At 46.7% G+C, this 21,916-nt stretch overlaps 1 protein-coding gene across 3 annotated transcripts in view; it reads left to right on the forward strand.

The window, feature by feature from the left end:
- DPH6 (diphthamine biosynthesis 6) overlaps positions 1–21,916 on the forward strand; it is a 153,061-nt gene that overhangs the window by 13,532 nt on the left and 117,613 nt on the right. For all 3 annotated transcript variants that reach the window (XM_063948057.1, XM_063948058.1, XM_063948059.1), the window contains exon 2: positions 21,120–21,442. In XM_063948057.1, coding sequence (XP_063804127.1) covers positions 21,420–21,442 — 23 coding nt within the window. In that variant the 5' untranslated portion in view covers positions 21,120–21,419. The remainder of the gene's footprint in view (positions 1–21,119; positions 21,443–21,916) is intronic.

A 21,916-nucleotide genomic window follows, 5' to 3' on the forward strand; every position in this document is an offset into this window, starting at 1 on the left:
GATGCCGGTATACTGTGCGTCGGGATCTCGACATTCGGCATACAGAAGACCACCCCCCCAATAAGGCCCTTTGGAGAGACAGAGAGAGAGAGTATGCCAGCACACACCCAGCGCCACCGGACACTGGAATAGAATCCCACTCAGTACAGCGCTTATATTTATTTATTTATTTATATATATATATATATATATATATATATATATTAGTAATACACTCACTGCGCCAAATAAATGTGCCCCCCTCCCCTCTTTTTTTTGCCCTCTGTAACCGTGTTCAGCATGGGAGAGTCCGGGGAGCCAGCTTCTCTGCAGCGTGCTGGGGAGAAAATGGCGCTGGTTAGTGCTGGAGGATCAAGCTCCGCCCCCTCAACGGCGGGCTTCGGTCCCGCTCAAATCTTTATGCTGGCGGGGGTTTCTGTAATATACTGCCTCCGCAGTATATATATATATGTCAGCCAGTCCCTTAAGGTTTAATATCGCTGCCCAGTGCGCCCCCCCTGCGCCCTGCACCCATACAGTGCCGTCAAGTGTGTGAATGTGGGAGCAATGGCGCGCAGCGTTACCTCAGTGAAGAGCTGAAGTCTTCTGCCGCCTTTGAAGTCTTCTGTTTTCTTATACTCACCCGGCTTCTATCTTCCGGCTCTGTGAGGAGGACCGGGACGAACAGCGAGGGTGAGACCTGTGTTCCGACCCTCTGGAGCTAATGGTGTCCAGTAGCCTAAGAAGCAGAGCCTATCATTTAAGTAGGTCTGCTTCTCTCCCCTCAGTCCCACGATGCAGGGAGCCTGTTGCCAGCAGTGCTCCCTGAAAATAAAAAACCTAGCAAAATTCTTTTACACAGAAAACTCAGTAGAGCTCCCCTGCAGTGCATCCAGTCGCCTCTGGGAACAGGATCTAACTGAGATCTGGAGGAGGGGCATAGAGGGAGGAGCCAGTGCACACCCATCTAAAGTCTTTAGAGTGCCCATGTCTCCTGCGGAGCCCGTCTATACCCCATGGTCCTTACGGAGTCCCCAGCATCCTCTAGGACGTAAGAGAAAAACTATTAACACTTCTATTTTTGAAAATATTTCTTACTTTGCAGCACTTTCTCCCAGACCTGCCTAAAACTTTTGCACAGTAGTGTGTGTGTGTGTGTGTGTGTGTGTGTGTGTGTGTGTGTGTGTGTGTGTATAAAATTATTTTTTAGAAGAATGTATGCCAGGTACACACTAGAGCTACATCTGCCCGATATGTCGTTTTCTGGCCAGATCGTTTAGTGTGTATGGCTAATCTGTGCACTCCTGTGGTCGTTAGCAATATTTTCGGTTGGCTGTGCTGCAGGGTGTGGTATGGAAGGTAGATAGTAACTAGGTCGACCACTATTGGCTGACAGTAACTAGGTCGACAGGGTCTTTAGGTTGACTGGTCAAAAGGTCGACATGAGTTTTTTAATGTTTTTTTTTGGTGTCGTTATCTTTGTACAGTGAACGGGAACCCCAATTAGTGCACCGTGTTCGCTCGCCATGCTTCGGGCAAGGTGCCTCGCTCTGCTACCGCTGCGCTCGGCACTGGTTACAGTTCCCAATTGTAGTCCACGTGGATCGTTAAGTATGAAAAGGTTCAAAAAAAGAAAAAATTTGTGAGCGACTCCTGGCGACCCTTTGACCTGGCGACCCAGTTACTGTTGACCAATAGTGGTCGACCTAGAGACCGGATCCCGTGCTGCAGACCAACCAGACGATATCACATGTGGAGCTGTGCAAGGTAATAAAGGACGGAACAAGGGATCATTCCGTCCTGCATTACATCGTTCTCATGTGTGCCGCAGGTACCATACGTCGGCCTTCATATCGTCCGGATACACATCTCTCTAGTGTTTACCTGCATTAGATACCATAGATACTAAGGTGGGAGTTTTTCTTACAATTGGTGATGTTGCCCATAGCAACCAATCAGATTCTATCTATTATCTTCTAGAAGCAGCTAGATACATGGTAAGTAGAATCTGATTGGTTGCTATGAGCAACAACTCTAGTTCTAAAAAAAACTTGCACCTTAGTAAACTTACCTCCTAAACGTTTTTCTCCTGTTTATCCATTTTCTAAAGAAGATATACAAAAGTGAGAGGGATCCTCATAGGTTGATGCTTCCACTGCACATTAATCTAAATCTACTATTATACCTTTATCTAACGCTACATCCTTAAAAGATGCTGCTGTCAGGAGATGCAAAGCTATTCTGAAGTCAATTTTTGCTTTTTCTGGTACTGCCTTAAGTATTATTTTAGCATCAACATGGACTAATATAATTAGAAAAATGGACTGAGAAATGAACAGAGAAACTACAGTCAGGTGTCCGTAAATCGGAATTGTTACCTTTACTGGATCATACAAAGGATGCATTAGCATATCTAGAAGATTCAGTAATGTATATACTGCTCTCGGCCCTTTTAGAATTTCTGCTCTTGCTATATCAGCAAGGCGTACGTTATGGCTCAAATGTTGGGAGGCAGATGTAGAATGAAAGTCTCAAGATGCTCTTCATTTGTCAGGTTCTGTTTTGTTTGGTCTAACTGTGGACACTAATTTCAGACGCTAATGGAGGAAAAAGTTATTAAGTGTTTGATGTTCTAGACCTGTCGATTAACAGTTGCGTTTCTTTCGAAGCTTTATTTGTGGAAGAGGAATACTGAATAGAGGATTTGTGGCAAGTTTCAGAGGAAGTCATTAGAGGATGACAGGCAGGCCACAACTGCTATCCAGTTCCCAAGACACTCGAAAAACAGTCTGCATGCCTGAATCTCTCCCCACCCATATTCTGCAGTAGTGTTTGTTGTTAACCAATGTATGACTTCCATATCTGATCAAATTGCTGTAAATATAATCTGCAGGGGTTCTGTATTAGATATTTTGGGTATTCTACCCAACTTTTCTTTACGATGCCAAATTCCCAAAATTAGGTGGCACGTCAAAACCTTCTAGAGGCGATTTAGGCTCTAAAAGATTTAGGAGCAGTGGTTACAGTCCCAAAGGAACAGGAAAACATATTCTATTTCTTTTTAGTTCTGAAGTCAGATTATTCAGGACATCCCAGCCTCATCTTGAAGGCTGTAAATCTTCGCTTGATCTTCACAAAGATAATGGTAGTTTAAGCAAGATTAATGAGGGAAAAATGTCTTAGAGAAAAAAGAACAGTGAAAACAGAAAATATTCTGAAGTTCCGATTACAGGAGGTAATGCAGAAATTTTCAGAAATCCAAGATGGTACCATCACAAAGGCTCATGTTTCTAGGCCTGTTCAGGACGGTCTCTTACAGAGTTTTATTAAAAAAATAAAAATAAGGGCTTTAAGAAAGCAAGCGTTCCTGCTACTGTCTCAGGACAGAGTTTCTGGTTTTCTCTGCATGAAAGTACTGGGAAAGATGGTATCGTTTTGTTGCAGTTCAATTCAGTAGATTTCAATCCAGAATACTTCAGTGGCAATTACTAGTCAGATGGAATCAGAAGAATCCTCTTCTAATTGTTCAGTTGTTCCAGCTTAATAGATCAAAATTTCTCTTCTGTGGTTGTTGAACATAAAGGATCTGTCTTAGTGGTCTGCATTGTCAATAACTGTATGGACGGTATTGACAACAGATATGAGACTCGGGTTGGTGAGCTGTAATATTCCATCTTCATTTCCAGGGTTTCCTATCCATATTCTTGACTTGAGAGCAATTTAAATAATAATTTTATTTATATAGCTCTCTTTCTCCAATAGGACTCAAGGCGCTTAACAGATACATAGAATAATATAGTACAGAAACAATGAGGTACAGAACAGCTTTTCATAAAATACAGAAGCATGTAGATACTAAAGGGGTATTATGGGAATGCTTGAGTAAACAGGAAAGTCTTGAGTCTATTTCTGAAGGATTCTATAGTTGGAGCCTCTCCCACTGTGCAGGGAAGTGAGTTCCATAGAGTCGGAGCCGCATGACTAAAAGCTCGACCCCCTGATGAATTACGGAAGATTCTAGGTACTGCAAAAAGTCCTTCATCTACAGATCGCATTAATTTTGAGGGCTCTCAATCGTGCTCAGAAGGTTCTTCAGAGACATCAGCTTTGGGCTCAGGTACATATCAATCACCAGGGCGAAACACCAAAATTACCTGATGGGTGGAAAAGTATGTACCGGCAATGTTCATCTCGGGAATGGAGAACTAACATGTGGATTACTTAAACTGTCATGCCCTCCACCCAGGAGAGTGGTCACTGCATCAAAACAACTGATGCAGAAGTGGGGTCAGTTGTAAGTCGAGCTAATGGCTTCAAGGTTAAACCACAAGTTACCTCTGCACTGAGCTCAATCACAAAATCCCCAGCTGATTGTAGTGGATGCCATGACAATTCTGTATAATTTTCATTTAGAGTATCTGTTTCCACCTATAAAAATGATTCCACAAGTTCTCCTAACGATCACAAAAAGTAATTCTGGTGACACCATATTAGCCTCAAAGAGAATGGTTCTCAGTCTATCAATAGATTCTCCTTGGACTCTTCCAAGGGACCATTTTTTCACCAAGGCTTACTTTGGTGGAATTAAGCGGCATGGCTATTGAGGCCATGATTTTATGCCCCAAAGGTTTTTCAGAACAGGTTATTCAAACCACAAGTTCAGTTACTGCTTAAAAGTTCTATTATCTACCCTTAGAGATGTTTTTCCAGAGGAAGTAACAATCCTGAAGTCTAAACTTTCCTTCAAGGAGTTTTGTACTTTCAGCCTCCTTTATTGTCATGAACCTGACTTTAATCTCCAAAGTAGTTGTAACCAGTGTCTTACCTCAGCCTACTGTTACTACCACCGAGGATTTTCCTACTGTTACTGTGTCACCATCTATGCACTTGACCAGGCTCTTACCGGTTCCAGTCTGATTCTGCAAGCCTTACCGGTTCCAGTCCGGTTTTACAAGCCTCACCGGTTCCAGTCTGGTTTTACCAAAGTCTCATCCCAAGTGTCATCATCCCGGTTTCAGTCCGTTCAGCACTCCAGTCCGGTATTAATCCAGTTCAGCTCGGAAGCTCTTCACAAGTGATCCAGCATCTCTAAAACTACCGATTGCAAAAGGGCGATTCTCCGTGATTCACGGGACAGCTACGCAAATTCAAAAATTGGGTAAGTCATTGCTAGTAAGCAATTAAGTTTTCATATAACAACAGTTTAACAGACCAGTTTAAAAGGGGAAAAAAATGTAAAAGCGTGTGACGCACGGGACTTTATGTTCACTTTTTGGAGAATCACCCAACAGCTTTCCAGAGGTTCCTTTAGTTTAAACATTACAAGTTAGTTTTCACTGCCACCACCCATTCATGCAAAAGAGCTATATTCAACCTCCTTGCTCCATTCCAGTTCCAGTTTCCACAAATTCTGTGCCGAAGCCATCCGCAGGTAAGCTTCAGTCACAAGTCGTGACAGTTTGCCCAGCCCAGATGGACACAGATCAATATCAGGGAGCGACGGCCAATGTTCTGCTGAATCTTGGAAAAACAGGAAACTGCTCATGGACAGGTTTCGCAATATCTGCACAAGCTCATAGGTCGTTTGGATCAGATGCAATCAGCACTTACTCCAACTGCTCCTAGTCCAGTTGCTCCAGTTCTGCCGGCCTCATCTGCCATTGCTCCAGTGTCTCATCTACTGTTACCCACTCCAAACAAAACCGAAGGACATTCTATTAACGTAATGTCTCCTGAGAGTGTGACCTTCCCACTCAATTGTTCTCGGTCTCCTCAGTTTCATATTGCTGTGAATCCTGAACATCTGAAGTTTCTTCATGATATTTTTGAACATTTGCTAAATCTTCTTTCCAGTTCAGTTGATACTAGAAATATTTTGAAGTACACTCGACTCAGTGAAAACCTCCTCACGATTTACTATGCTCAAAGTAACTCCTGTTACGGAGTCTCTTGGAGCCAAGCTTTCTTCTCCTGATGATAAATTCCGAAGTTACCCACGGTTCAAGCTTCCTGCTGCTGAACGTCACCGCCACAGGCAGCTTCACCTGTGCTTCTACTGCGGGGGTGTGGGTCACCTGATTTGAGAATTAGGAAGGAAAGAAACATAGAGATGTCTCCGCATAGCAGTGGCAGCATTTTTAATTTGTCTTTTTTGCCATCTGCTGTATCTACCCTTGCTAATACTGGTATATGTATTGAGAAGGTAGTTCAAGGAGGAGTTTAAGTTTGATTGGGATCCTGTGACCAGGATTCCCAATCCGAAGTCTGGGTACCAAAAGAGTTTGATTAAGGTTCTTATCTCCGGTGGAGCACCTAATCTAGTAGCTACAAGGGAGGCATTGGTCTCACTTGCTTCAAACAAGATATCTGCAGCCATCCTCTGGCCATGTGGGGGTAGGTCCTCTTGCTGCTGGCAATGCGGTGAGGTGAGTTTCGGGTGGCGCGAAGGGCTGGCGTCAGGCTGCGCAGTGTGATTTCTGTCATCACGTCACAGTGCGCAAAGCCAGTGGCAGGGGGATCCCGGCAGCGTCTGAGCCTGCTGTAGATTGTCAATGTGGCTTTAAAAAAAGAAAAAAGTGTAGGCTAATCCCGAAGTCACTGGGATTCAATCCCAGCCAAAATCCCGGGATTCCCCCCCCAAAAAAACTAACTGGTGTAAGGTGGCCAGACCTTTGACCTGGGCAGAGCCTGTTCTGAGCCTGCCACAGTATGTGTTTGGAAGAAAACTACAAAGAGGGTAAACATTGCATACCAGAGGACATGCTGGGGGTTGGGGTTGGTCGGACATCATGGCAGGTTGCGATGGGAAGAACTGTGACCCAGGGAGCCTGTTCTGGGCCTTTTACTGTATGAATTTGGAAGAAAATTTTACAAAGTGGTAATAATGGATCCCAGAAGGCAAACGAAGGGGTTGGGTTCCTGGTCGGACCTCTCGTTGGTGTATGCTGGCCAGACCTTTGACCGGGCAGCCTGCTCTGAGCCTCCCACTTGGTGTGTTTGGAAGAAAACTACACAGAGGGGAAACATTGCATACCAGAAGACATGCTAGGGGGTTGGGGTCGGTCGGACCTCATGGCAGGATGTACTGGGAAGAACTGTGACCCCATGGTGCCTGTTCTGGGCCTATTGCTAGATGGATTTGGAAAAAACACTTTGTGAAGTTAACATTGGATCCCAGAAGACATACTGGGGATTGAGGTCCCGGTTGGACCTTGACACAGGGAGCCTGTTCTGGGCATTCCACTGCATGGATTTGGTTGAAAACTTTAATGAACTGTAATAACTGACTGAAATAACCATAAATCAATGAGTCTGTTCTGACTGAGAGGAGAATATCTGCTGTGAAAATCTTGTATGCTGTGAATGGTCGCTAGCCTCTTTAGTGACTGACTTAGGTGATCATTCTGAGTTGATCGCAGCCAGCAACTTTTTGCTGCTGCTGCGATCAACTAGTCCACGCCTATGGGGGAGTGTATTTTAGCTTAGCAGGGCTGCGATCGCTTATGCAGCCCTGCTAAGCTAAAAAAATTTCAAGCAGAACTTAAAAAGCCCTGCAGCTACTTACCCTGTGCAATGATCCCTGCGATGCTGAAGCTGCTTCTGACGTCAGACATCCGCCCTCCGTTGTTCTGGACATGCCTGCATTTTCCAATCCACTCCCCGAAAACGGCTGCAAACGCTGTGGAAACGCCCAGGTCCGCCTTCTTCCTGTCCATCTTCTTTGCGGTCCGCTCTGCGACCGCTTTCTTCTCAAGACGCGACGTAACGGTCGCCGGGCAACGTCGCACACGCGCACTGCGGCCGCAGCGCATGCGCATTCTGCACCCATTTGCACCGCAGTGATAAACCGCTGTGTGCAAACGGGTCGGAATGACCCCCTTAGTCTTTTTTAAGACGTTTTGAGCAATAAACATCTTGCCTTCAAGACAACTGATTTCAATCTTGTGACCCAACAGAAATGCGACACACACCTGTTCTCTGTGTATTCTGGGTTGATCCCAACGTCCCCAAGCTCCACCCTCTGCCAGCTACTATGCAGGGCCTGATCCAGGTCAGCAACCAACGGGGATCAACTGACGCCAATCTGGAGATGTGGCAGCAGCGTATCTACGCATACACAGCAGCAAGTAATATCAGATGCCGCTGGTAGAAGACTTGGTAGAAAGAAACGTGTTTCCATGTGCCGCGTTAAAGGATCCTGGTGGCGGTATCAAAATACCTACCCACCGCACAGTGGGTGGAGTCCGTACCAGACAGTTACTGACGGTAAGAAGGAATCCCCTATTGGCCCGGGTCCCTTGAGACCCCAAACCAATCTGTGATCGCTTGGCGTGGGCAGCGTGGCGTATCTGGTCACAGGAAGTACCAAAAATCCTATTTTAAATACCAACGTACCCTAAATTAATTCAATTTCTGCAGCCTTCAGAATAGAAGCATACCCAAAAATGACATCCATAATAAGGTACAACAGAAATGGTGATGTATAGCTGAAGAACATTAGGTTATGATAATGGCATACAGAACAAGAGATACGATACAGTACAAGAGATGTGTAAATGGGAAGTTATACATAAAACAGGTTGTTAGTACATACACCATACTGCACAAGTAGTGCTGGTACAGTAGCTGTTGCTCATCTTCCAGCTTCCACAGTATTTTTCAGTATGTGACTGTAGTCTGTGAACAGCAAAGTTGTGCTGGTCAGTGTGAAGGTGAATTGGCGAGGCTGGCAAAGCATGGCCTGGAGAAGAGAGAGTATATGTTTACTGAATGTTGTGCAGCGCTGTGCATGACTTAGTATAAAATATGGTTAAATAATACAATACTAGGTGATTCATCGCGCCCTACGGGCGCTCTTCACACCGTTGCAAGGGGCTACGCCCCTGTGGGCAGAAGGATGGTGGAGGGGGTAGGAGGTGTTGGGCGTGTTGGAGTTGTGGGTGTATGTGGCAGGGGGATTGGGGAGGTTGCACTTGGTGGAGTTGTAGGCGTGGGGATAAGGGGTACGGTGGGCCAAGGTGCCATGGCTAAGGGATGTCTGCATAGGGAGATTTGTGTAGGGTCGTGTGGTGTGTGCATGGGAGGGTGGGTGGTGAGTAGGTTAGGGGGATGTGGAAGTGTGCGTTGAGGTGCAAGGTTTTTCTGAAAGGTGGTTGTTTGATATTGTGATTGGGTGGTAGATGGATGTGTTTGTGAGGCTTTGTGGTGTAATTGTAGTGGCAGGGTTTGTTGTGTGTTGTCGTAGGTGTGGGAGGGTTGTGTTCATAGCTGTGAGGGTTACTGTTTGCAAAGTTGTTGGTGGGTGGGGGTTTAGGGAGTATGGTGAACTGTTGTTGTGGGATCTGGGGTGTGTTTGGAGGGTGCGTCTATTGTGTTTTTGTGGTAGCGGTGGGTGAATTGTTTATGTGTGTGGCAAGGTGAAGTGGATGTGGTGTTAGGGTGTTTGTTGGGGGTAGACGTGTGTTATGTTAGCAGATGTTGGAGTTAGAATTGGCGTATTAGTGGCTTTAAGCTATGGGGGTAGTCTTGTGGGGTAGCTGGTGTTTTAATGGTTTGACTGAATTAGTTGGGTGCAGAGGGAGGGCGGTGGGTGTGCGATAGGGTTAGGGTGGTGTGTGGCTGGATTGTGGAGGGTGTATGGTTAAATAATACAATACAGAATAATGACAGTTTGAGAATTACATCCAGCATACTTTACAGTTGAATATAAACACTATGGCCCAGATTTATCAAGCTTTGGAGAGTGATAAAGTGCACGGTGATAAAGTGCCAACCAATCAGCTCCTAACTGTCATTTTTCAAACACAGCCTGTAATATGGCAGTTAGGAGCTGATTGGCTGGTACTTTATCACTGTGCAATTTATCACTCTCCAAGGCTTGATAAATCTGAGCCTAAGTTCTTAGTGCTAGCGCAGGGCAGTGATATTGTGCAGTTGATTAAACTGCTGGTGGTAAATGCTTCCATCGAAAACTTCTGCCTGACGGGTGATAGTGTGCACAGTTTCTCATAAACACTGTTATTTCACCAGCTTGCTCAGTATACACAGTGCTTCTGAGAAGTATACTATAACTAGGTGGCTCAACGCGCCCTACGGGCGCTCTTCACACCGTCGCAAGGGGCTACGCTTCCTTAACCCTTGCACGGCCTTGGACTGTGCAATATTTAGATTATATGGAGTATTACCTCCAATCATAATTCTGTGAGTGGTTAAATATTGCACGGACAAAGGGCGTGCGATGGTTAAGGGGCTGTAGCCCCTTGTGACGGCGTAAACAGTGCATGCAGGGGGCACGATGAATTACCTAGTAGGTGCTGTGGTTGGGGGAGTGGCGGGTGCGGGGGAGACTCGGATGGGGTAGGTGCAGTTGTGGGGGTGCTGTGGATGGGGGAGGGGTGGTTGCATTGAAGCGACGGGTGGGGGAGAGCCAGGTGTGGGTGTGCAGGGGGTGGAAGTCCGGAGCCACCGCGTGTGGGGGAGGGGCGGTTGCGTGGGTGCCGTGGGTGGGGGAGGGACGGTTGCAGGGGTGTCGCAAGTGGGGTAGGGGGTCATGAGGTGCCACGGGTGGGGGAGAGGTGGGCGTAGGGGGTGCTGTGGATGGGGGAGGTATGGTGTGCAGTGTATGTATGGTGTGTAGTAATGCAGTGTATGCTATATGTATGTATGTATATGGATGGTGTGCAGCAGTGTATGTATGTAATGTGTGCAGTGTATATATATATGTATAGTAATGCAGTGTGTGTGTGTGTGTGTGTGTGTGTGTGTATGTATGTATGTATGTATGATGGTTTTGTTCACCATTATGGATTAAAACACAATATTTTTCCAAATATCCATGTGTCAGTCTCCAAGTGCCGCTGCTTGCTAGGGATTGCTGATTTTATATATATATATATATATATATATATATATATACACACACACACTGTACATACACACACTGCTACACTACATGCAAACACTGCACACATTACATATAATATATGTACACAGGGCCCGTCGGGGTCTCAAAAGCGTCCCTTAACACAAGACACTACTACCGACACGGATTCTGATTCCAGTGTCGACTATGACGAAGTAAAATTGCACCCTAGGGTGACTAAAACCATTCAGTGTATGATTGTGGCAATAAGGGATGGGTTGCATATTGTGGATGAACCCTTGGTCCCCGACACAAGGGTACACATGTTTAAGGAAAAGAAACAGATTATTAACTTTCCCACATCGCATGAATTAAATGAGTTCTTTGAAAAAGCTTGGGAGACTCCGGATAAGAGACCGCAGATCCCCAAAAGAATTTATATGGCATACCCCTTCCCTAAGCAGGACAGGGAAATTTGGGAATCACCCCCCACTGTGGACAAGTCCCTAACGCGCTTGTCCAAAAAAGTGGCGCTACCGTCTCCTGACATAGCGGCCCTTAAGGACCCTGCACATCGCAGGCAAGAAACTACCTTAAAGGGTATTTATTCTCATATGGGTGCTGTGTTAAGACCGACGATTGCGTCGGCATGGGTGTGTAGCGCAATTGCAGCTTGGACAGATGAGCTGACAGATCAATTTGATACTATGGATAAGGATACTATATTCCTAACTCTAGCCCATATAAAAGACGCAGTCTTATTTATGAGGGATGCTCAAAGGGACATTGGATTGCTAGCTTCTAGGGCCAATGCCATGTCTATCTCAGCGAGAAGATCCTTATGGACTCGCCAATGGACGGGTGATGCGGATTCCAAAAAACATATGGAAGTACTACCCTATAAGGGTGATGTTTTGTTTGGGGATGGGCTGACGGACCTGGTTTCCACAGCTACAGCAGGTAAATCAAATTTCTCTTTCATCCATCTGGGGGACGCTGCGCAGTTACTTGTGGGTTAGAGGTGTGTGGTTGTGGAGTTTGGCACAGAACTATTAAGAACTGACCCCTCCCCCCTCTAACCCCTCCCATCTCCTTCCTGCCCAGCCAGCACCCCAGTTTTAGTTTTGTGCCTGTGGAGTACAGACACAGATTTTTCTCTCATGAAGATTTTAGTTAGGTATTTTATTATTTTATCACTTGGAGTGCCTAGTCCCTGTATACAGGTGACAGGTGCTACTAGAGTGGGGTTAGCTAGAGATTCCCACTCTGTTCTGCCGCTGAAAGCCACCACACTTCGGTCACTGGGGCTGGATTCCTGTTCCTAAGAAGTCGGCAGTGAGGAGGTACAGGATAGACACAATCTGTCTGACAGTATTGGTCTATCCTTCCCTATATAATATAGAATATATAATATAGAATATTTGTATTTATACTTGTGTGCCTCTTCCCCCCCCCCCCCCTCCCCCTCCGCTCTCTCTTCGGAGGTGAGCGTTGGAGTGCAGTACCATATTCCACTGTGTTTTGACCAGACATTCTATAGACTAGAGGGCCAGTGCTCCTTCCCTAGCTATAAGTAGACTGTCACTGGCTGTAACTGCTGGTTCACAAAGTCTGGGCAATGTTACATTTAACTGAAGGAAAGGGGAAGAGAGTGGTGAGTCACTCTCCGGGGGATCGCTAGAGGCTGCCCGCACAGAGCCGCTGTATGTAGCGGTGCGCGGGAGCAGCTGCCCGAACAAAGCCGCTACCCGAACACAGCCGCTGTATATAGCGGTGTGCGGGTGCCACTGCCCGATCAGAGCCGCTGGATGTAGCAGTGAGCAGGAGACGCAGGCTTCCGGCTATAGCAGGGGGACGCGGCGCTTACTTCAAAAGGACGGATTCCCGCCCTGCACTGCCTTGCGCGCCCTCCCGGCCAGCGTCTGCAAAGCACCGGGCGCCATCTTCTACGGAGACAGTACAAGGGGCGCTGTGCAGCACACACCTAACAGCAAGTATACTTTGGGGGCATAGTGTTACTCTACACTTGTAATGAGAGTTAACAGATTTAATTTTTGCACAAATTACTCTGAGCTTATAGTTCGTTTGTAGTGCACTTGTTTAAAGAAAATAAATAAATAAATAAAATAAAGTTTAATTATGTCAATACGTCATGAGTCAAGGCTAGCTAAGGGTAAAGCGGATGCTGATACCCTCTGTGCTTCATGCTCTGGTGCATCTGTGGTGATCCAACAGGGAGTTTCCGCGGATCAGTCTATGTCTGCTTGGATCAGAGACATCTGGTGTGGGCTTAAAATATGGGCAGATGTCTTGCTAATTTAATTCAATCCCAAAACAAGTTTGTAAACTCTGCCGGCAGTTCTTCTGCTACAAAACGGCCATAGCCGTTGCCGCTATAACTTTCTGGGGGGTTCTGATTGACACAGCGCATGTGCTGTCTGCATGCACCTAGAACAATGTTCAGGTGTAGTTTTTATAAAAAGGGGAAGTAGACCCAGAGTGGGGCGAGATTTCGGTCTGGGAAGATGACTTTTCTACTAGCTCAGCTGTTAGATTGCTGATAGACTCCATCCGTCACCTTAATAACAGGGATATTTTAAAGGAGCCTGACTTAAGCCGGATTCTCGTTTCCAATCCCCTACGGCATAAAAAATTTCTATATCCTTTTACAGAGAGGATATCAGATTTTGGGAAACAGGCCAAAAGGTAGACGTTCCCATTTCAAATTTAGCAGGAACTACGGTTATTCCTTCTGTACAGTCTGTGACGTTGAAAGATCAGATGGAAGCAATGCCTAAATCTGTTTTCTTTATCAGGTGTTTCTCTTCAACCACTTTTAGCTGGCGCTTGGGTCCTCAAGGCCGCGGATGACTGACTAGCACAGGTCATCTCTGGAAGGTAGTCTGACGATCCATCGGAAGCCATTCAATTAACAGAACAGATTTCAGAAGGTTCTTACTTATGTGGGTGAGGCCTTGGTTGATCCTGCTGCACTACAATTCCGTATTTCTGCCTTGACCGTGACAACAAGACGGTCTCTTTGGTCTCGGGTTTGGAACCCCTTTCTTCCAGTTGCTCCTCCGAAACCGAATTCTACAAGGTTCCGATACTTTCATATACAGGGGATACCCACGAAGGGAGGCATTCAGAGGTAGACGTAAACCTGCCAACAAACCTACTGCATGACGGTTCACGATCCTCGGAGGAGTCAGTGACGGTTGAGACTCGGTTACTACAGTTCAAAGAAGGGTGGTTCCTATCGAAACGAGGACCCAGTCCCATATCGGGTGTTCATCACACCTCTTTCAAATGGTTCCTTCGGACGTCGAGCTCTTCATCATGCAACAGCCATTTTGCTTACGAAATGAAGTAATTCTTCTAGGTCCCGCTCGGCAGAGAGGTCGGGATTTTACTCGTGGACAAACTGGAGGGTTCATTTCAACCCAAAAGTTCAAAATGGAATCCATCCTCTCGGTTATTGTCGCCAAGGAAACAGGGATATTTGGCCTAATTGGACGTAAGACGCCTATCTGCTTGTTTCTATTTAGACGGGTCATCAATCTCTTCTGAGATTCGCGGTCGGCCTTGACATTTTCAGTTTCAGGCAGGGAATCAACATTATTCTGTATTTGGGTAATCTGTTGATCAAGGCAGGGTGGATTCTTCATCAGAACTTGCGTCTCGCTATGGAGTCTCTGCGGTCATTCGGATGAATAATTTATTGTCTGAAGTCATCTTTGCTTCCTTCCCGGAAGATGATGTTTCTGGGACTTTTATTCGACACCAACAACCAGAAAAGTGGTTCTTCCTCAGGACAAGATTCAGGACATACAGTCCAGAATTCGAACACGGCTACATTTACCGGTGGTTTCGGTTCTCCGTTGCATGCAAGTGAGACAAGATGGTGGCAACCTTCAAGGCAGTTCCATATGCCACGTTTCAGACTCGACCCTTTTCAGACTCAGATTCTCAACTGTTGGACTCGGACAGGGCCTCATCTTGAATTACTGTTGGTCCGCGTGTCTGTACAGACTCGTCAGTCGCTTCGCTGGGGGTTTCACAGATACAATTTGACCAAAGTAGTTCCGTTCACAATTTGGTCTTGGGTGATGGTCACCACAAACACCGGCCTCAGAGGTTGGGGGGCGGTGTTTCAGACTCATCACTTTCAGGGACTCTGGACCAGTCAAGAGTTAAAGTTGCAGATCAGCATCTTGGAGTTACGGACAATCCGGTATGCACTACTCCGGATTCAAACCATGGTTCAAGGTCATCCAGTGCGGATTCAGTCTGACAGCGCCTCAGCAGTTGCTTACATAAACAAGGAAGTAGGTACTCGAAGCTGATCCGCAATGAAAGAAGTCGCTCAGACTCTCACATGGGCGGAACATTGGTTCCTGGCCATATTCGCGATTCATATTCCAGAAATCGAGAACTGGGAAGCGGATTTCTTAAGCCGTCACACGATGCATCCGGGAGAGTGGGAGTTTCACCAGGAGGTGTTTCTGACTCTAGTAGCCCGGTGGGGGTTGCCCGATGTAGATCTGATGGCGTCTCGTCTCAATAATAATCTTCCTCTCTACGGGTCGCGTACTCAGGACCCTCAAGCAATTCTAATCGATGCACTGACAGCACCGTGGCACTTTCAACTGGGATATGTGTTTCCACCATTTCCACTGATTCCACGTCTGCTTAAACGCATTCAGTAAGAAGGTCTCCCAATCATTTGGGTAGCCTCAGCTTGGCCACGCTGACAGTGGTACATTCTGCGTCACAATATGGTCGTCAAGGAACCATTCCGACTCCCTCTGTGTCCGGATCTTCTGATTCAAGGACCAGGTCACCGCCCAGATTGGGTCGGCTGGCTTTGACGATTTGGTTCTTGAACCCAACCTTTTAAGGGAAAAGGGTTTTTTTCTCGTCTTGTTGTGTAGACAATGTCTCAGGCTAAAAAAAAACAAAAAAAAACGGTGACTTCTAGAGTATACCACCGAGTATAGCGTATTTACATTGATTGGTGTCAAAAGCGTGGTTTAACACCGGATTTGTTTCGTATTCCTCGTCGGTTTATACTTCCTTCAGGAGGGTCTCAATAAGGGTCTGAGACTTCTTCACTGAAGGGTCAAGTTTCTGACTTATCGGTTCTTTCTTTCAAAAGAGACTGGCTATCTTTCCAGAAGTTCAGACGTTCCTTCAGGGAGTTCTTCGGATTCAGCCACCTTTTGTTCCTCTGGTTCCCCCTTGGGACTGTAACTTAGTCTTTACGGCTCTTCAGTATTCTCCATTTGAGCTATTTGGAATCTGTAAAATTGCGGTATCTAACGTTCAAAAGTTGTCTTCCTATTGACAATTGCCTCCGCAGGGCGAGTGTCTGCATGGACAGCTCTTTCTTGCAGACCACCCTTGTTGAGGTTTCATGATAGCCGGGTGATTCTGCGAACAAAAACCTTCCTTCCTTACGAAAGTTGTGTCAGCGTTTCATCTAAATTAGGACATTGTCCCTCCAGCGTTTACTCCTTCTCCTTCCGGGGAGGATTCCCATTTGGCTCTCTTAGATATGCTCAGGGCCTTACGGATTTATTTATCTTGTCCAAATCCTGTCGGTCGTACGGCTGCATTGTTAGTTTTTAATTGATGCGCCCAAACGAGATTGGTCGGCTTCCAAGAACACAGTGGCTCGTTGGGTGATTTCGCCATAAAAACAGTTTTCTGATATTTCAATTTCTGAATCGATTCCAGCTCATTCGAGTTGGAGCTTCTTGGGCTGCTCGCGGGAATGCATCTATTGAGCAGCTATGTAGGGCGGCGACTTGGTCGCCTGTGCATACGGTTCAAAAAGGGTTTACCGTTTTTTTCATATTTTCAGTTTGGAAACTGCCTCTGTTGGGCGTCAAATTTTACAGACGGCTATGCCGTCTACTTCTCCCTCCTCTCATTAGCTTGCTTTGGGAAATCCCACAAGTAACTGCGCAGCGTCCCCCAGATGGATGAAAGAGAAATAGGGATTTTTGTTTACTTACCGTAAAATCTCTTTCTCTGATTCCATCTGGGGGACGCTGCGATCCCTCCCATATGGTTGTCTGGTTTAACCAGTAAAATTTTTTCGGTCTATCTCCTTTGGCTTGGCTAAACGTTAACTGAGGTGCTGGCTGGGCAGGAAGGAGATGGGAGGGGTTAGAGGGGGGAGGGGTCAGTTCTTAATAGTTCTGTGCCAAACTCCACAACCACACACCTCTAACCCACAAGTAACTGCGCAGCGTCCCCCAGATGGAATCAGAGAAAGAGATTTTACGGTAAGTAAACAAAAATCCCTATTTTTTACCATATATTCCCCAACAGCAAAAGAAAGCAACACCCTATCAGATGCAGTCCTTTCGGTCGCACAAGTCCAAAAGAGGTCGGGGATCCTCTTTCCTCGCCAGAGGTAAGGGCAGAGGCAAGAGAGCACCTGCTTCGGCAGGTGCCCAGGAACAAAAGTCCTCCCCGGCTGCTCCAAAACCCACAGCATGACGCTGGGACTCCCCTGAGGGAGTCCGCATCGGTGAGGGCACGTCTTCGACTTTTCAGTCAGGTCTGGGTCAGTTCGGACCTGAATCCCTGGGTGTTGGAAATAGTTTCCCAGGGTTACAAATTGGAATTCGAGGAGGTGCCCCCGCACCGATTTTTCAATTCGGCCCTACCAGCTTCCACATCGGAAAGGGATGTAGTGTTAGCTGCAATTCAAACGCTGTGTAAACAGCAAGTGATAATCAAGGTTCCCCTGCACCAGCAGGGAAGAGGTTACTATTCAACACTATTTGTGGTCCTGAAACCGGACGGTACGGTCAGACTGATTTTTTAATCTGAAATCCCTAAACCTGTACATAAAAAGATTCAAATTCAAAATGGAATCTCTCAGAGCAATAATAGCCAACATGGAGGAGGGGGAGTTTATGGTGTCTCTGGACATAAAGTATGCGTACCTTCATGTCCCCATATATGCCCCCCATCAGGAATAGCTGAGATTCGCTGTACAGGATTGTCATTACCAATTTCAGATGTTGCCGTTTGGACTTTCCACGGCACCGAGGATTTTCACCAAGATAATGGCGGAAATGATGGTGGTCCTGCGCAAGCATGGAGTCACAATTATCCCATACTTGGACGATCTCCTGATAAAAGCGAGATCAAGAGAGAAATTGCTGAGCAGTGTGGCGCTCTCTCTGAGAGTGCTCCAGCAACACGGTTGGATTCTAAATCTACCGAAGTCACAGTTGATTCCGACAACTCGACTACCGTTCCTAGGTATGATACTGGATACGGAACAAATGAAGGTCTTCCTTCCAATAGAGAAAGCCCAAGACATCCAGAACATGGTCAGAGACCTGCTAAAACCGAAAAGGGTGTCAGTTCACCAATGCACTCGAGTTCTGGGGAAAATGGTGGCGGCCTACGAGGCCATTCCCTTCGGAAGGTTCCATGCAAGGACTTTTCAATGGGACCTTCTGGACAAGTGGTCCGGGTCCCATCTGCATTTACATCGGAAAATAACTCTGTCCTCAGGAACCAGAGTGTCCCTCCTGTGGTGGTTGCAAAGTGCTCACCTGCTGGAGGGTCGCCGGTTCGGGATTCAGGACTGGATCCTGGTTACCACGGACGTGAGCCTCCGAGGATGGGGAGCGGTCACACAGGGAAAACATTTTCAGGGTCTTTGGTCAGACCAGGAGTCCTGTCTACACATCAGTGTGTTGGAACTCAGGGCCATTTACAACGGCCTTCGACAAGCGGAGAGTTTTCTTCGAAACCTGCCAGTTCTGATTCAATCAGACAATGTCACAGCAGTGGCTTATGTGAACTGCCAAGGCGGGACAAGAAGCAGAGTCGCGATGGCGGAAGCCACAAGGATACTTCGCTGGGCGGAAAATCATGTAAGCGCTCTGTCGGCTGTCTTCATTCCGGGAGTGGACAACTGGGAAGCAGACTTCCTCAGCAGACACGATCTCCATCCAGGAGAGTGGGGACTTCATCAAGAAGTCTTTGCAGACGTAACACGTCTTTGGGGAACTCCTCAAATAGACATGATGGCGTCACGCCTCAACAAAAAACTTCGGAGGTATTGCGCCAGGTCTCGGGACCCTCAGGCAGTAGCAGTAGACGCACTGGTAACACCGTGGGTGTTCGAATCGGTCTATGTGTTTCCTCCTCTTCCTCTCATCACGAAAGTGTTGAGGATCATAAGACGAAGAAGAGTACAGGCGATACTCGTTGTCCCAGACTGGCCTCGAAGGTCCTGGTACTCGGATCTACAAGAGATGCTCACAGGAGACCCCTGGCCTCTTCCTCTGAGGGAAGACCTGTTGCAGCAGGGGCCCTGTGTATTTCAAGACTTACCGCGGTTACGTTTGACGGCATGGCGGTTGAACGCAGAATCCTAGCAAAAAAGGGGATTCCGGAAGAGGTCATCCCTCCTTTAATAAAGGCTAGGAAGGAGGTCACCGTATCTGGCGAAAGTATGTGTCTTGGTGTGAGACCAAGAATGCACCTACGGAAGATTTTCATCTGGGTCGTCTTCTCCACTTCTTACAGACAGGAGTGGATATGGGCCTGAAATTAGGCTCGGTTAAGGTACAGATTTTGGCCCTCTCGATTTTCTTTCAGAAGGAATTGGCTTCTCTTCCAGAAGTCCAGATGTTTGTAAAGGGAGTGCTGCACATCCAGCCCCCTTTTGTGCCTCCAGTGGCACCATGGGACCTGAACGTAGTGTTGCAGTTCCTAAAATCACACTGGTTTGAACCGCTTAACAAGGTTGAGTTGAAATTTCTTACCTGGAAGGTGGTCATGTTGTTGGCCTTAGCATCAGCAAGGCGAGTGTCAGAATTGGCGGCTCTTTCACACAAGAGCCCCTACTTGATTTTTCATGTGGATCGAGCTGAATTGAGGACACGTCCGCAATTTTTGCCTAAAGTGGTCTCGTCGTTCCATATGAATCAACCTATTGTGGTGCCTGTGGCTACCGGTGACCTGGATGATTCCAGATCCCTGGACGTAGTCAGGGCCTTAAAGATTTATGTAGCCAGGACGGCTAGAATTAGGAAAACAGAGGCTCTGTTTGTCCTGTATGCGGCCAATAAGATTGGCGCTCCTGCTTCAAAGCAGACTATTACTCGCTGGATCTGTAATACGATTCAGCAGGCTCACTCTACGGCTGGATTGCCGGTACCAAATTCGGTTAAGGCCCATTCCACTAGGAAGGTGGGCTCTTCTTGGGCGGCTGCCCGAGGCGTCTCGGCTTAACAACTTTGCCGAGCGGCGACTTGGTCGGGGTCAAACACTTTTGCTAAATTCTACAAGTTTGATACCCTGGCTGATGAGGACCTAGCGTTTGCTCAGTCGGTGCTGCAGAGTCATACGCACTCTCCCGCCCGATTGGATGCTTTGGTATAAACCCCATGGTCCTTACGGAGTCCCCAGCATCCTCTAGGACGTAAGAGAAAATAAGATTTTAAACCTACCGGTAAATCTATTTCTCCTAGTCCGTAGAGGATGCTGGGCGCCCGTCCCAGTGCGGAAAATCTGCAAGACTTGTATATAGTTGTTGCTTACATAAGGGTTATGTTACAGTTGGAATAGGTCTTGGACCGTTACTGTTGTTGTTGTTCATACTGTTAACTGGTTATGTATGTTCCAGGTTTCATGGTATGATTGGTGTGGGCTGGTATGAATCTTGCCCTTGGATTGCTAAATCCTGCCTTGTATTGTCCATCTCCTCTGGGCACAGTTCTCTAACTGAGGTCTGGAGGAGGTGCATAGAGGGAGGAGCCAGTGCACACCCATAGTCAAAGTTCTTTTTAGGTGCCCTATCTCCTGCCGGAGCCCGTCTATACCCCATGGTCCTTACGGAGTCCCCAGCATCCTCTACGGACTAGGAGAAATAGATTTACCGGTAGGTTTAAAATCTTATTTTCTTGAACTACTGGGAGAGCAGGCCACCCTTGCATATTCCATCCACCTTCTACATGAAGGGGTTGTGGTAATAGATAGAGGATGCAATGTGCTGCAATGAGCACACATGCATTCCGAAGGTCATCCCTACAGTAGTTTGTGTGCGTGCAATAGGAAATGGGACAGCGACGGTGCTGCAAATTATCAATATATTGATGTGCAATATGATTCTTACTATATAAGTAAATTATAATAATATGCTCTATGGAGACCCTCAAATATTACTTCTTTTCATCAGGATAAAAACGTTCTGCTCATCTTCAGTTGTGTTAAATTCATTTCTATATTGTTATTTCAGAAACGTTTACTGTAATAGTAAATCAAGCGCAAGTTTAGGAGAAGAAAATGAAGTGAACACAACGATACATCTCTGAATGCCAGGGAACCTCCAGCGGCATTTTCCAGTCAATATGGTGCCGACCTCTCAGCAGCCACGTTTAGGTGTCCATGATCTGCTGGGCGCCTAGTCCTGCAGGCAGCGTAGCGGACTCCTCACCTGGCCGGGTCCTGACAAGCTGGGAGACGCACGTACGGCGTGACATTTCCAGGTGTACAGAAACTGCAGAGGACCTGCTTTTGTGTGGCCAGTGGTGCAAGCATGAGGGTGGTAGCTTTAATCAGGTAACGTGTATAAGCAACAATGACTCTTTGGGGGAGATTCAAATGTTTGAAAAGTCAGTTGGGAGTCTGTTTTTTCCTATATAATAGACAGACACCCAACCGACTTTTCAAACATTTGAATCTCCCCCTTTGAATTAGAAAAATAAGGTTACAAGTGAAGCAGGGTAGACAATCTGTTGAATATACAGCTGCTGTGGTACTAGATCACCATAGCTGCTGAATGGTCACCAGTTTCCTCTCTGTGGTGGTCATTCCGAGTTGTTCGCTCGCTAGCTGCTTTTAGCAGCATTGCACACGCTAGGCCGCCGCCCTCTGGGAGTGTGTCTTAGCTTAGCAGAATAGAGAACGAAAGAATAGCAGAACTGCTAATAAATAATTCCTTGCAGTTTCTGAGTAGCTCCAGACCTACTCCTAGATTGCGATCAGCTCAGTCCGTTTAGTTCCTGGTTTGATGTCACAAACACGCCCTGCATT

Source organism: Pseudophryne corroboree, chromosome 12, assembly GCF_028390025.1.
Source record: "Pseudophryne corroboree isolate aPseCor3 chromosome 12, aPseCor3.hap2, whole genome shotgun sequence".
Classification (NCBI taxonomy): domain Eukaryota; kingdom Metazoa; phylum Chordata; class Amphibia; order Anura; family Myobatrachidae; genus Pseudophryne; species Pseudophryne corroboree.